At 39.7% G+C, this 17,594-nt stretch overlaps 1 protein-coding gene across 1 annotated transcript in view; it reads right to left on the minus strand.

Annotated features, from left to right (window-relative positions):
- Window positions 1-6,164: 6,164 nt before the first annotated feature.
- The window catches only part of LOC110445510 (probable UDP-sugar transporter protein SLC35A4), a 41,089-nt gene continuing 29,659 nt past the window's right edge, over window positions 6,165-17,594 (minus strand). The window contains exons 8-10 of the mRNA XM_021490180.1: window positions 12,349-12,445; window positions 11,894-11,955; window positions 6,165-10,458 (exon numbers count right to left, since the gene is read on the minus strand). Of these exons, the coding sequence (XP_021345855.1) occupies window positions 10,261-10,458; window positions 11,894-11,955; window positions 12,349-12,445 (357 nt within the window). The 3' untranslated portion in view covers window positions 6,165-10,260. The remainder of the gene's footprint in view (window positions 10,459-11,893; window positions 11,956-12,348; window positions 12,446-17,594) is intronic.

The raw sequence follows: 17,594 nt of genomic DNA on the forward strand, positions 1-17,594 counted from the left end.
AAGCTATGCCAGTGCCGGACGACTTCCCTCCACTAGCCACGTGCGCCTACACATTATACTAAAATCCCATGCCAGAGGCCTGAAATTATGTGGCTGCAAATTATTTTATTTTTAAATCCGGACACCAAGGTACAGACAAACCATCTAATCAATGACTGATATAAGGCTAAAAAATAGACCATAGTGGTTATTCTCCAACATCACAACCATTTCATTATTTCANTTTTTTTTGTTGTTTTTTTTACATTTATCCAGTAATAAAGTAGGCCTGTTATACAGATGCTCTCCAATACATACTATGGGAGCCTATAGTTTTACTTTTTAAATTCATCCAGCGTTTCCTAGACAATATAGGAGCACATGTATATATCTATATCTGTGAGCATATATATATTACTTCCGGTCTTCCATTCTCACATTTATACAATATACCGCAGCACATACGTATACTAGTTAATATAATTGGGAACAAATTTTGCCAGCTCTCTAACAAATTATATGTATACATACAGCTATATTTGTGGAGCATATTTATACCTAATAGATACAACCAAACTTTTTTTTACATCTGCTTTGTAAGCAAAAAAACGAGGATATGATCCCCAACCTTGCAACAACACATAAAATAAACAATAAGATATGACACATGCCCTATTACATATATATTATATTGAAGTCACATGTCATTCTATATCTGTTCAATCAATATGTACATACACTATATATATATATTTGATTTCTTATTACTGTGATGAATTTTGTACATATTAAAGTCACTGATTTCACAGATACAGACATGTGAATCACATGCTTGTTTCAGGCTGAAACATATATATATCAGGTCATTAACGGGCAAATTTATTGTCATCCAGCAAGAACTTGTCACACAGCTGAGTGTCATACATAATTCTCCTTTTTTTCCCCATTTTTCAACAATGCAAATAGTTTGCCATCAATACTCCATGTCTTTTTATGTCAGATACATATTTAATAACTATAGTTATCAAAATCATATCAGCAGGTGGACTCATATCTTGGTTTCAAAATCTCAAAAACTTAACGATCAATCAATGACATTTTTTGTGATTCTTTCACAATTAGAATGTTCTAAATTCCTAAACTGTATGAAATTGTATGAAAAATTATCACCTTGTCAAAAAGACACTCTGGCGGTAGTTATTTTATTCAATACAGCATCAAAAATACTAAAACATTTTTAAATGCGGTTAGGGAATCGTATAAGGTAGGCCCGAATATCAAAGTCCAGATAGAGCGTTTGGCATACTTTTTAATAGACATGCGCATTCTTACAATTGATAATTATTGCCTGAAGCAGTTATATTGGCCGGGGAATCGTCAATGTTCATAAAATATTTACATTTTCTTTGTACGGTGCTTAGATAAACCTACCAGCCGACATTGTTGTAATGTTATATATACAGCAACAACTATTAGCATTAATCTTTGCCAAACGGAAAATGTTCGGGTCTTTCCGTCAAAAAACTTGAGCAATCGGGGACCAATCATAACAATCCCAAATAATTTTCGACCAGCGGAACTACGACTAGAAAGAACGATATAATGATATTATCTTTGCTGTTCTGAACGTAAATATAAGAACTGAAACGCACCTTTTCAACCTTTATTATGGTATGAAACACAGGTCCGTTTAAACAGATTACATGATAATTGGTCACTTCCGTTCCAACATATTTTCAAAGTTGCGCCACCGTACATCATGGAAACGTTTTAAAGGAACTGTTTCATACCATCATACATGTTAGAAAGAGTCCATATGTTCTAGATACTAGAAAGATGCTACGATACCAGAATGAACACTAATGAGTATTAATGAAAACGTCGTTATTTACATCATGGATATCACACAAGATATTGTATCGAACATCATTTTGAGTGAGGATGCACACAGTTCGGCAGTAATACAGTTTTTGGTATCCTCGTGAGTCACTCAGTCCTTTGATATCTTCGATTGCATTTACTCTCAATCTTTCTTGATCTGCATATGTTGGGAAATTCCATTTGCGAGGACTAGGCCATTAAAGTTTGCCGTCAGGGCCACTGCTTGTTTGGTCTATGTTATTACCAGTTTGTCAGCGAGGACAGAAAACGTCCTTCTGTAACTACCGGTCAGCAGCAACAGGGACATGCTAAGTAGTTTTTTTCACGTAGACTTCACGTGACAAAGCAGCGAAGGATTATCCTTGCATATTTGTCCACCATTGTTTAATGTTTCCCTAAATAGATATCGATGTAAAGAGGTGACAACCAGATATTCTCATCCGTCAAGCAGTGAATTATTAACGTAAAATGCCGAAGACACACAGTCAAGATTTCGCCCGGTCACATTATACGGACGACAGGTAAACCAGTTGTTGTGATTAGTGTAGGAAAAACTCAATCTCTTTGACAGTTCTGCACAGTATATTCCGTATCTGTTCCAAAAATATTTCGTAGCGTTCTGAACGTGTTCCAGGATATTCTAGACGAATGCCGGATCATTTGCTACTAATAACTGGGTTTAGTATCGTTTGTCTCTTTCCGATAGTCTCTTTGCGTTTGGCATATCTGGCGTTTGTCGGTCCAAGCCTCTTCAAACTTACAATGTATGTGGACGGAGCTTTCCTGACAATGTTATCTATATGACAAATACCGAAACTGGTTGGCGGTATTTAATAAGCGTATCCAAAAAATTTGTGATGACCAAAGCAGTGTGTAGATAAAAACAAGCCAACAGACAAGTCAACTTCATATTTAATTGTAATTTTGTCAAACTCACAAATAAATATGAGATTCATAATGGACCGCTGTTTACAGACGTTTGGCATAAGCCTTATTACAACCACAATAAATCATCAAAACGTGAAAAAAAATATCAAAATATATATACATCACCCAACATTGAGTCATAAACCAAAATTAACAAGTTTTGTAGAATAAATTTCACATAAAATACACCAAGATGTAACGTTAAAGGGTTAAAATAGTTTCATAAGAACGTACATCACAACAATACATGGAAAAGATAAAACCCTCATAACTGGATTTTTTTAACATATCCAACACTATTTTTTTACAACGGATTTCCTAAAAAGCTTATATAGTAAATATATAAAGTGATTGATAATGTTTTTCATATTACCGGGGGTATATTCTGTTTTTGCGTATTACAGAGTTATCTTCTCTTAGGAGCAGGTATTGATTGTTACGTAACTTGTTTGTGAGAGTAACGTCATCAATTTTTGAGAAAACGACGAAATTTTCTCGCACAAACCAATGACGTAACAATCAATACCTGCTCCCAAGAGAAGATAACTCTGCAATACGCAAAGACGGAATAGGACCTTTTCCACAGGTCCAAATGATCATACTTCACTGAAAGAAATGAACAACTGTATACATTGTTCATATTTCAATTGAGCTGATTATGATACAGGTAAATCCATTTTAACCTAACTTACCTACCCACAGGTCAACCTATCTTTCAGATTTACATTAATTCATAACATAGAACACTAAAAAGTAACAAGAGCTAGTTTCTCAACCCCTGTCGGCAATCCCTTAATTTAATCAACACCCTGACCTTGGAGGCTTCGTGCAAAATGTTGACATCCATTCATATCTGAAACCATAAGCTTATTGTACCGCATTTATCTACCAGAATGGGGGATACCTCTATTGTTTAAACAACCTGAATTCCCTTGTTCTAAGTATGCTTCATGTCAGATTATGTTAAAATCCCTTCACCTTTACCTGTATCATAACACATGTAAAAAAATAACAATATAAAAGTTATTGATTCATGACGGTGTTGTATGATATTGTGACGACTGTGAAAAGATAAACCCATGCCTTCATAACAAATTAAAAATAAAAATAAAAATAAACTGTAGATTATAGATTATAAAAATAATTTGATTTCCATATAAATGTCAACATAAGGTCCAATTGGTCTCGGGATGTTTTGGCACTCTGGAGGAAGTCACTTGAGTATTTTAACAAGTTTTTACAAATAAGACCCTACATATATGTTGGATTATTTCTTTTCACAAATTTAGTAGCGCTCGATCGTAGCAAATATCATGACTCTTTCGGTTTTTCAGAAGAATTTCCTTGAGTGTTTTCACAGCCCCTGTTACATGTAATAAAGGTGATGGTTATTTCTGTCCTCCAATGTTATTGAAATCGATGCCCGCCACCCACAGGCCCACCATTATGACTCTAGACCTTTTGATTGCTCAGAAATTATTTGAGTGTATTTATCAATTTGACTCTAGTGACCTTGAATATGGGTCAATGTCGTTTCTTTTTTTGCAAGTTTTGAAGCACTCACTGTGGCCTAGTAGCATGACTCGGGACTGTTTTCTGTTTGAGCGTTTTAACAAGTGTGGCCCATGTTACGTTTTATATGAGGCCCTATTAATGAAAGAACTTTGTTGTACTTCACAAACTTTATAAAACATATACCAACTGTGCTACTTAAACATTTAAACAATACAAGTGCAAATTTGTTAGATGCCTAAAAATCTATCCACTTGTGGGCACGTAAAATGGCTAGCCCCTTACTGCTTGCAAAACTAATTTTATTTCCAATCACTTGCTACAAAAATTTAACTGCCTTCGGGTCTGCGGTATTATTTTTTTTTATATTTTTTTTGCACATCACTTAAGAAAAATCAGGGTCATATAACCGTGATAGTAATTTTGCTGCATACTTTATTATAGAAAATATGGGTTCATATCACCATGATAGTAAAAGCGCTTAACAATAGCATACAACAACAGTTCTACATTAATCATAAGTGGTTTTACATTGTAGCTAGGTTTATTCATATTTTAAATCTAAACAATTTATTACATAAAAGTTCTATCTATTCCAAAAAGCTAAAGACTGCACCATGAGGTAATGCTAACAGAGTGGTCTCCCTGGATTTGTGAAATCCAGATGTAAAACATGCAAAATATCTCAGTACACTGACTACCAGTTATGTATACATGTATCAAAATAAAAGACACATCAATGATGATCAATCAGGATATAATCTTGGATATTCAAGAAAAGTTTGATAGGTGGTGTTCAGTATATGTATTGAGTGATATAGACAATGGGTTCGTCCACCCTTCACAGGTGTGTCTCCCGTTTTAGCCGGGAAAGATCAGCTTGTCACCCCCTAGGGGGAGATAGCCTCGTGCCGATTAGCACGTGTTCAATTGTGATGTCATTAAAATGCGTCATCGGTAATTGTGACGTCATCAAAAGTGAATGACGATATGCATACCCCACATGTGTTTTTGTTTACAAACATGGCAGACTACTGTCGGTGGAGCTGTGACTGAAATAATAGGATGGGAGAAAAATAATCATCCCCTACCTTGAGAAATCTCCAACCCGAGCGGTGATGTTGTTTGGTTGTCTAACCCGAGGCTAGATTATATTATTGAATTCCCTTGACAACAGGGCATTTATATCTATCTATATATATATATATATCTACACATAGCCTTATACAACACTCCTAGGTGGGTACAACACAGTGTCATGAGGTTTAGAACTTTTTAAATGCATGCTTTGATAACTCAGATAAGTGAAATATTGTTTTCGGTTTACTTTCAACATAATTTGGCATTAAAGGAGATACTTCCTATGTGAGCAACAGAACTAGTATAACGTTGATCCGTGAGAAAGGAATACAGAATGTTTGTCTCATGGGTCAGACACTACTCTCTTGGTAAATATTACATAGTAACAACAATCACAATGAAATATTTAAAAGCACAATCACAATAAATATTTAAAGCAAGCAAACAGTTTTTAAAATAAATTAATCACCACATAAAAATATACCAATGTCATTTTGAAATAATAAAAATATATTATTTAAGGAATAACTTATTTTTTTCATGTTATTGAGATATAACACAAAAAAACTGAGTGTACATGTACTCTAAATAAACCGCAAAGCCGTTTATGATGAGAGCTACACTCAGGGTTTTTGTGTGTAAATATATTCAAGTTAATCCTTATAATTTAATCTACTATACACAATCCCCGTGGAAATTGACTTTTATTGATGGACTCTTTTCTCTTAAAAATTATTGCGCTGCAGTATCAGCCAATCAAAAGCGACGATACAAACGGTGACGTCATTTTTTTACATTATGGGCTGATAACATAAATTTTTAAGCCAATGAGATGCTTGTTACAAGCAAGATTAAATCATACGTGGGCCTTAACTGTCATCTGTGATAATTACTGTAATATAGTACTTGCAGATATAAATAAAATGATATCCACCTACATTATACTTATAACCTACCAGGACCAAACAATGATGTTCCCTGGTATATCTAATGGCTTCAATTCAAGATCAAACAATGATCCTCAAAATAACCAACATGGCAGCCATTTTAGATACTTAAACATTTAAAATCATATATTATTTAAAATCAGATATTTCAAATTGACCCTGTTTGTTATAGTTCTTTCATCTTTTTATATACAATTTCTCCAATAAACCTGGAGTTTAAATTGTTGATGTTTGCCTTGATAATGGAACAAAACATTAAATAAAACAGAAAGGGAACAACTCGAATTGTAAGGACCATTCACTGGTCATTCCTAGTGTCTCAAACTTTGGCCCCGGTAATATTTCAGCTCAATATGTGAAAAGTGAACAGATGGCGATGAATGGCAATACAATATACATCATAACAACAGCAGATGGACTAGACTCACACAGGCTTTCTAAAGCAAGTAAAATGACCAACAACTGGTATGCATTAAAACTGGTCTAAACTAAGCAATATCTTACATCATACTGGTCAATTCAAACATAACTAGAGATTTCTTTTTGTGAACAAAAAACTGATGTCTCCCCTTAAAAGGTCTAACAGTTACATCCCGGACAAGATATTCATGAAAAGTTTGCACTTATTTGTCCTTTTTCCTTAAGGTCAAGGTCACAGTAACCTAACAACAGTGCACTGTACATTGGCTGTAGTTGATACAGATATACTGCAAGTTTTATCAGGATACCTTTAACTTAGCACTTATTTGACCTTATCATTAGAGACACTGTCTACTGCTTAATCATAAAATGCATATATGAACAAGTTCTAATTTGTTCCAAAGGGGACCAATATGGAAGTCCTTAAAACTGACCCCATTGTCACAAATGATGCTTGGATGGAGTTTACAATGCCATCATATACTTACATACTAAGCTTAAGCCAAATTAGACACAGTGAGGGATCGTTGGCATCACCTTAGCGTACACGTTTAAATGTTTGAAACAATCATACTGTTTTTACCTTTAACTTTGAGGTAAAGGCCACAGTGACCTAATGACACTACACATCATCTGTAGGTGGTGCAGTACGTCATACTGCAAGTTTCATCAAGATGTCGTTAATGGTTTAAAAGTTACAGCCCCGGACAAGATGTTCCCAACGAATTTGCAGATATTTGACCCTTGACCTTTGGATCAAGGACAAATTGATCTAATGACAGTGCACTGCACATCCTCTATGGGAGATGCAAGTATACTTCAAGTTTCATCAAGACATCTTTAACAGGTTAAAAGTTGTAGCCCGACAAGAGGTTCCTGAAAAAATGTGTGCATATTTGACCTTTGACATTGGAGTCAAGGTCACAATGACCTTATGACATTGCACTGCACATCGTCTATTGTTGATGCAGGTTTACACATGAAAATCCTTTAAAATCAATTTTAATAATTAGTGAATTGCGATATGAACTTTAAAATTAATGTGATATATTTATATTATCATTAGCTTCATCTTTATTTATATATTAATAGCAGTATAAGTACTCAATTGATAACATGATCACCACAAAGCTGAGTACTATACACCAAGAGCTACATTGTTTTAGCAAAATGGAATACAGGTCACATATGATCAAAGAATGCTGCAGTGGTTCCATTGTAAATTACAATGTATATTGATACATGAACGGCAAGGTTTCAGCATCAGCACCTTCAAGTAGGTTTTTTTTTTTAATTTTTATCTTAAGATTCTTTAATAGCAAAGAATAACGCACGGTTCTTTTTTGTGGCTCCTTGCTTTGTTTACTGCAGTCTACTTAGTGTGCTATAGGAGTTGTCTCCCTTCCCCAATAATATGTTTTCAAATACATGTTATGTAGTGTGTGATTTGATTGTGTTGGTTAGAATGGACCTGACAATTGTGAAACTTTACACAGTATTTACAAATAAAACTCTTAGTAATGTTCTCATCACATACACAAACACACACAGAAATACACTGCAAATTTTAAAGGATCTAGCTTATTAAAAAACTAACAGGACTAGCTACAATCACATTTAACAGAAGACTAACATTTCCTGCTCTGCTTTTAGCTGACATATAAAAATATACACAATCATATAATTTTATCTAAAGCAACCCCTTACTGGCAAAAATGATACATGTTTTCTTATTAACTAGAACAGGGTGATTATGTGATTCATATTTGATATGAATATATATAAACACTATTTTGATTATATATGCATGTCCCAGTGGTGAAAACCATCTAGTTGATTGTTTCCGACTCCGCTGGAGGGAATTTATATCTTCAGCTTAGAGCACTGGACTAGCATAACAATGAAGTCACACATACATCTCCTGGTGGATACAATTCATAAGTGACCCCAGTTACATTGGCACCGACTTAGGGACCCGGGTCACTGCATGGGTACGATGATGGCCTTAATCTTGCTCTAATAGGGAAATCAAGGAGATGACTGTTCAGGATTTACTATGATATATATCTACCAATTTGCCCTGTAAGGGAAATATTGACAACAGAAGACCTGTCATGGAGAAAGTTCATTCACTTACACTTTGTGCTGGATGAGCTGAAATAAACACTTTCAAAGATTCTAGTGTAATTAAAGATCTGTCAGTAACAATTACAAAATTAACCCTTCTAAACACAACCTCCAGGAATGTTCCAAATCGTGGTCAATTTCACACCTACAGGGATAACATTTCCATACAAAGAGTTCACAATGTAAGGAAAACAGTTACTGATTGTCTGACAAACCGGGAAATCAGATCAACAAATAAATGGTTAACAATAAGAAACTAGTTCTATTTTTATATGTTTTCATTACCATAATGTATATGAGTGATAAATACCCTATTAGTGTACTGTAGGCCTTCACATACACATGGTTGTATGGCTCCCTTGATATGAATGATTAAAGTTTTTAAAAAATTACTATATAAATATATATATGTAACAAAGTGACCGATAGGTTCCTCTATTTTAAACTTTTCTGAGGCGAGATACATTAAGGATACATAAAAATAAGCCTTGAAGCTGAAATTTCCCCATCTTTTTGCAGCTTTACTTCAATGGGAAAAAATTATATCACAACTATTTTTTCGTGATTGGCTGTACCATAGCATAGTCCTCCATGTTTATTATGAAAGTGACTTGCAATTGTGCCCATTCACGCTGTAAATTTGGGAAAGTTTCAGCTTCAATCCAGATAACTACAACTATCATAAAATTCAGGTAAAAACACCAAAAATAGTTTTGAAAAATAGCAATGGAACTTTCCAAAAAAGGATTTTTTCCATGTAAAATAACACAGGCTTTTCAAGATCATAAATGAAGTTTGCTTACAAGCAGTTCACAGTACGTTTTACAAACATTAAAAGACAATCTCAAATTACACTTCCAATAAAAACTTAAAACACCATTCCTTGTACGTCCAATAAAGCTTACCTAGTTTCATCATATTTATATATTTTAACATAGAGAATAGTTTTCTTTAAAAAAAATCTAGCAGTGTTTATAAATAAAACCATTTCTGAACCAACAGCATTTTTCATAACAATATGCAAAAGATATCTGCTATAATTTATAACCTTCCTATAATTGTTTACGTAAAGTTTGATTCACTGTAATTCCGGAAGCTCAAACTTTCCGGCATTTTTTTCTGGAAGACATTTGATAGGTTTAGATTTTGGGTAACAGTAAATAGTCAAGGTTCTAACAAACTCTCCATTATAGAGACAACAAATTCACAGGTTTATATTTCACAAATATTTTCAGGTGATAATTATAGAATAACTCTAAACCTCTGTAGAATATTAGCACTATACAGAATGCGTTTTGGACATTAATATCTACAAGTGTTCGTGTAAAATATTTTGGAAGACATATCTTAATACTAAACAATAACGACAACAATGTTATAATGTTCGTCATTTCTTATCCATATGGTACAAACATAGAGCGACTAGGACAAGAATTAAAGACATCAAGAAATAGGAGTTGATGTTGGTATTGAAAACCGTGACTGAGAGTCCCGTGGCCACCAGCATGGCAGACGACACCACAAACAGACGCGTGATATTACTGGCATGCTTCATGATCACCGACATGATGAGACCGTTGGTGACCTGGAAATAAAAAGTGCTGAGAGTACTGAACACATAAAAGATATCAGGCCTATAATATCAAATCAACGTACTCAAAGTACAGAGGACACGAATGCAAATTGGTCTCCAAGATAAAATCAAAGTACTGAATGTCCTGAAGACATGACATAAGACACACAGCTATCACAAATATTGAGTTCTCACCATTTCCACTCCTTTTGTTATTTTCTTTATGTCCTATCCCACCCGCAGAGCACTGACCATTCTTTACAGACCGTGACTGCATGTATTTAAAAAGAATCAATATTGCTGTCCAAAGTTTATGATCCAACCAGCAAATACCCTCCACACTGCCTGATAGTAAACTTTGATTATAGAAGATGGTGAACAACAGGATATCTGAATCATAGTGATCTCACGATAAAGACTATTATCAAACTATATCCCTGTTACAATGTCTTATCTGTTACGGATATCAGCCGAAAACTGTCCAGTAAAGTGAGAGAAAGGACAGTTGACGTGGCCCGTTAACAAAACAAAACAAAGTGTTAAAAAGGACAGTTGACGTGGCCCGTTAACAAAAAAAGTGTTAAAAAGGACAGTTGACGTGGCCCGTTTTGGAATGTGTTGAATTCCATAGATATAAACACTGCTGGTACAGTACTCTATCCGTTGATTTTGGAATGAATGTGTTGAATTCCACAGATATATACACTGCTGGTACAGTACTCTAGCTGTTGATTTTGGAATGTGTTGAATTCCACAGATATATACACCGCTGGTACAGTACTCTAGCTGTTGATTTTGGAATGTGTTGAATTCCACAGATATATACACCGCTGGTACAGTACTCTAGCTGTTGAATTTGGAACGTAACGGGCCTCAACAAATGTCCTTTCTCTCACTTATTGGACAGTTTTCGGCTTATATCCATAACTTACAATGTCTAACAGGTCTGTTCAATCACAATGATCTACTTGATTTACAATATTGTAACCAGTGTAATTACAATACCGTACCTGTGTAATAACAATACCTTTCCTGTGTAATTACAATACCGTACCTGTGTAATAACAATACCTTTCCTGTGTAATTACAATACCGTACCTGTGTAATAACAATACCTTACCTGTGTAATTACAATACTTTACCTGTACTGTGTTATAACAATACCTTAACTGTGTAATTACAATACCTTACCTTTCCTGTGTAACTACAATACCTTACCTTTCCTGTGTAATTACAATACCTAGCTTACCTGTGTAATTACAATACCTTACCTGTGTTATAACAATACCTTTCCTGTGTAATTACAATACGTTACCTGTGTTATAACAATACGGTACATGTTTAATTACAATACCTTACCTGTGTTATAACAATACCTTTCCTGTGTAATTACAATACCTTACCTGTGTTATAACAATACCTTTCCTGTGTAATTACAATACCGTACCTGTGTTATTACAATCATCCAGGTGTAAACACTATATCCTCTGAAGAGGTGGAACTGGGTCTCTGTAAATTCAAATAAAAGTGATACCAGTGAAGTGCTGCTTTACTAAGTTATATGAGGGAAAGTAATTTACAAGAACACACCATTAGTTTTCTACATAATAAACAGACCTAAATACCAGAATAACTTGAACCTGCATCTTAGATGCTTTTATTCACACAAAATGGATGATTATATCCCGAATTTACTTTACATCTCTTCAGCTATTTCAGATTCATAATCTTTTAAAGGAAAGGTTTCAGGACCGGCAGAGATATAATTGGACAACATATTCAGTCTTAGTAAGCTTTGCCCAGGAAAACTAACCACAGGTTCCAGAGGTTGACAAAATGTCAAAAAATTATTCCATTAAAATCATTTCTATGCTTTTGGCATAATTTTCATCTGATATTTACCTGATTCTGGTAGATCTACTTCTTGGAAGAACCAGCTACAGAAATTGATGATAATTCCATACATGTAGAGTAAAATATTCTGGTAATGTATAGACATCTGTAAGTAAAAACAGAACAAATCATCTAAAAATTGGTAACATATGTCATTGTGAAATATGAATTAATATTTATTACCAAAAAATAAAATTGATAAATTCTACATGAAAGCTAATAGAAAACTGACCAATCAGATGGTTAGTTGGTTGAACAAGATTTATTGTCCTATAATCAGCTAAGGTTGTTTCAGCACATGCCTCCATGTGTGTAGTGTATGCATGCATGCATGTATGTATGTTCTAGAGACAGGGTATGTTAGTGTAATTTTTGAAAGTGCGGATCTGATGCCGACTTTAAAGTGCTACGACACCCATATAACATGTATCAACGTGTGCCATTGCCCTAAATGTTGAACATTAAGCAGGGTATAACAACTGCTATTTAAGGACTTAGGTATGTCCCCAGCATGGGGACAGAACCTGTTTCCTTATTCACCTGGGCAAACGTTGAGGTATGACCAAGCAAGGCGCTAAGAAACAGAAGGAAGTTACACATAAGAAGAAATAAAGATCCAAATTATTGCAATGGGTACAGTAGATTTATTTTGGCCGCTTTTGTGTCCCCAAATAGAGGGCAAAAACACATTTTCTGCAGAGGTTCCCACATTAGTCATCTCTTACCATCATGCCGTGGGTAACAGCAGGTGTATTCTTTTCTTGATACCCAGGCTGCATACCCTGCTGTGTTTGCCTCTCCTCATACCCTGCTGAGTTTGCCTCCCCTCATTCCCTGCTGTGTTTGCCTCCCCTCATTCCTTGCTGAGTTTGCCTCACCTAATACCCTTCTGTGTTTGCCTTCGCTCATACCCTGCTGTGTTTGCCTCCCCTCACACCCTGCTGTGTTTACCTCCCCTCACACCCTGCTGAGTTTGCCTCCCCTCATACCCTTTTGTGTTTGCCTCCCCTCATACCCTTCTGTGTTTGCCTCCCCTCATACCCTGCTGGGTTTACCTCCCCTCAAACCCTGCTGAGTTTGCCTCACCTAATACCCTTCTGTGTTTTCCTTCCCTCATACCGTGCTGGGTTTGCCTCCCCTAATACCCTGCTGTGTTTGCCTACCCTCATTCCCTGCTGGGTTTGCCTCCCCTCATTCCTTGCTATGTTTGCCTCACCTAATACCCTTCTGTGTTTACCTCCCCTCACACCCTGCTGAGTTTGCCTCCCCTCATACCCTGCTGTGTTTGCCTCCCCTCACACCCTGCTGAGTTTGCCTCCCCTCATACCCTTCTGTGTTTACCTCCCCTCATACCCTGCTCAGTTTGCCTCCCCTCATACCCTAATGAGTTTGCCTCCCATCATACCCTGCTTGGTTTACCTCCTCTCATACCCTGCTGGGTTTGCCTCCCCTCATACCCTGCTGGGTTTACCTCCCCTCATACCCTGCTGGCTTTACCTCCCCTCATACCCTGCTGAGTTTGCCTCCCCTCATACCCTTTTGTGTTTGCCTCCCCTCATACCCTGCTGTGTTTGCCTCCCCTCACACCCTGCTGTGTTTACCTCCCCTCACACCCTGCTGAGTTTGCCTCCCCTCATACCCTACTGAGTTTGCCTCCCCTCATACCCTGCTTGGTTTACCTCCTCTCATACCCTGCTGGGTTTGCCTCCCCTCATACCCTGCTGGGTTTACCTCCCCTCATACCCTGCTGAGTTTGCCTCCCCTCATACCCTACTGAGTTTGCCTCCCCTCATACCCTGCTTGGTTTACCTCCCCTCATACCCTGCTGGGTTTGCCTCCCCTCATACCCTGCTGGGTTTACCTCCCCTCATACCCTGCTGAGTTTGCCTCCCCTCATACCCTACTGAGTTTGCCTCCCCTCATACCCTGCTTGGTTTACCTCCCCTCATACCCTGCTGGGTTTGCCTCCCCTCATACCCTGCTGGGTTTACCTCCCCTCATACCCTGCTGTGTTTGCCTCCCCTCATACCCTGCTGGGTTTACCTCCCCTCATACCCTGATGTGTTTACCTCCCCTCACACCCTGCTGAGTTTGCCTCCCCTCATACCCTTTTGTGTTTGCCTCCCCTCATACCCTGCTGTGTTTGCCTCCCCTCACACCCTGCTGTGTTTACCTCCCCTCACACCCTGCTGAGTTTGCCTCCCCTCATACCCTACTGAGTTTGCCTCCCCTCATACCCTGCTTGGTTTACCTCCTCTCATACCCTGCTGGGTTTGCCTCCCCTCATACCCTGCTGGGTTTACCTCCCCTCATACCCTGCTGTGTTTGCCTCCCCTCATACCCTGCTGGGTTTACCTCACCTAATACCCTTCTGTGTTTGCCTCCCCTCATACCCTGCTGTGTTTGCCTCCCCTCATACCCTGCTGTGTTTACCTCCCCTCACACCCTGCTGAGTTTGCCTCCCCTCATACCCTACTGAGTTTGCCTCCCCTCATACCCTGCTTGGTTTACCTCCCCTCATACCCTGCTGAGTTTGCCTCCCCTCATACCCTACTGAGTTTGCCTCCCCTCATACCCTGCTTGGTTTACCTCCCCTCATACCCTGCTGAGTTTGCCTCCCCTCATACCCTACTGAGTTTGCCTCCCCTCATACCCTGCTTGGTTTACCTCCCCTCATACCCTGCTGAGTTTGCCTCCCCTCATACCCTACTGAGTTTGCCTCCCCTCATACCCTGCTTGGTTTACCTCCCCTCATACCCTGCTGGGTTTGCCTCCCCTCATACCCTGCTGGGTTTACCTCCCCTCATACCCTGCTGAGTTTGCCTCCCCTCATACCCTACTGAGTTTGCCTCCCCTCATACCCTGCTTGGTTTACCTCCCCTCATACCCTGCTGGGTTTGCCTCCCCTCATACCCTGCTGGGTTTACCTCCCCTCATACCCTGCTGTGTTTGCCTCCCCTCATACCCTGCTGGGTTTGCCTCCCCTCATACCCTGCTGTGTTTGCCTCCCCTCATACCCTGCTGGGTTTACCTCCCCTCATACCCTGCTGTGTTTACCTCCCCTCACACCCTGCTGAGTTTGCCTCCCCTCATACCCTTCTGTGTTTGCCTCCCCTCATACCCTGCTGTGTTTGCCTCCCCTCATACCCTGCTGTGTTTACCTCCCCTCACACCCTGCTGAGTTTGCCTCCCCTCATACCCTTCTGTGTTTGCCTCCCCTCATACCCTGCTGTGTTTGCCTCCCCTCATACCCTGCTGTGTTTACCTCCCCTCACACCCTGCTGAGTTTGCCTCCCCTCATACCCTTTTGTGTTTGCCTCCCCTCATACCCTGCTGTGTTTGCCTCCCCTCACACCCTGCTGTGTTTACCTCCCCTCACACCCTGCTGAGTTTGCCTCCCCTCATACCCTACTGAGTTTGCCTCCCCTCATACCCTGCTTGGTTTACCTCCTCTCATACCCTGCTGGGTTTGCCTCCCCTCATACCCTGCTGGGTTTACCTCCCCTCATACCCTGCTGTGTTTACCTCCCCTCACACCCTGCTGAGTTTGCCTCCCCTCATACCCTTCTGTGTTTGCCTCCCCTCATACCCTGCTGTGTTTGCCTCCCCTCACACCCTGCTGTGTTTACCTCCCCTCACACCCTGCTGAGTTTGCCTCCCCTCATACCCTTTTGTGTTTGCCTCCCCTCATACCCTGCTGTGTTTGCCTCCCCTCATACCCTGCTGTGTTTACCTCCCCTCACACCCTGCTGAGTTTGCCTCCCCTCATACCCTTTTGTGTTTGCCTCCCCTCATACCCTGCTGTGTTTGCCTCCCCTCATACCCTGCTGTGTTTACCTCCCCTCACACCCTGCTGAGTTTGCCTCCCCTCATACCCTACTGAGTTTGCCTCCCCTCATACCCTGCTTGGTTTACCTCCTCTCATACCCTGCTGGGTTTGCCTCCCCTCATACCCTGCTGGGTTTACCTCCCCTCATACCCTGCTGGGTTTACCTCCCCTCATACCCTGCTGGGTTTACCTCCCCTCATACCCTGCTGGGTTTACCTCCCCTCATACCCTGCTGGGTTTACCTCCCCTCATACCCTGCTGTGTTTACCTCCCCTCACACCCTGCTGAGTTTGCCTCCCCTCATACCCTACTGAGTTTGCCTCCCCTCATACCCTGCTTGGTTTACCTCCTCTCATACCCTGCTGGGTTTGCCTCCCCTCATACCCTGCTGGGTTTACCTCCCCTCATACCCTGCTGTGTTTGCCTCCCCTCATACCCTGCTGGGTTTACCTCACCTAATACCCTTCTGTGTTTACCTCCCCTCATACCCTGCTGGGTTTACCTCCCCTCATACCCTGATGTGTTTACCTCCCCTCACACCCTGCTGAGTTTGCCTCCCCTCATACCCTTTTGTGTTTGCCTCCCCTCATACCCTGCTGTGTTTGCCTCCCCTCACACCCTGCTGTGTTTACCTCCCCTCACACCCTGCTGAGTTTGCCTCCCCTCATACCCTACTGAGTTTGCCTTCCCTCATACCCTGGTGTGTTTCCCTTCCCTCATACCCTGCTGTGTTTGCCTCCCCTCATACCCTGCTGTGTTTGCCTCCCCTCATGCCCTTTTGTGTTTGCCTCCCCTCACACCCGGCTGTGTTTGCCTCCCCTCACCCCCTGCTGTGTTTACCTCCCCTCACACCCTGCTGAGTTTGCCTCCCCTCATACCCTGCTGGGTTTGCCTCCCCTAATACCCTGCTGTGTTTGTCTAACCTCATACCCCGCTGGGTTTGACTCCCCTCACACCCTGCTGTGTTTGCCTCCCCTCATACCCTTTTGTGTTTGCCTCCCCTCACACCCGGCTGTGTTTGCCTCCCCTCACACCCTGCTGTGTTTACCTCCCCTCACACCCTGCTGAGTTTGCCTCCCCTGGCCCCTGGGGGTCAGTCAGGGCTCTCACACCCTGCCGTGTTTGCCTCCCCTCATACCATACTGGTTTTTTTTGCTAACCATAATAGCATATTATGAAAGCCTAATAATTATCATATACTAATTGCTTGAAAATCTGCATTTATAAAAATTGTTTGTTTGGTGACTTTAGAAAATATTGACTTCTCATTTGTTCCAACACACATGGTTGAAAATTGCTTTTAAAATAAGACGGTACGCGTACAATTATCTTGATAACTGTTTATGATACTTAACAGAAGATGTTGAATTCATTGACAACCCTCACTGGTCCCGATATTATACAGTAGATATTGAATTCATTGACA

Source organism: Mizuhopecten yessoensis, unplaced genomic scaffold (genome assembly GCF_002113885.1).
Source record: "Mizuhopecten yessoensis strain PY_sf001 unplaced genomic scaffold, ASM211388v2 scaffold2317, whole genome shotgun sequence".
NCBI classification, from domain to species: domain Eukaryota; kingdom Metazoa; phylum Mollusca; class Bivalvia; order Pectinida; family Pectinidae; genus Mizuhopecten; species Mizuhopecten yessoensis.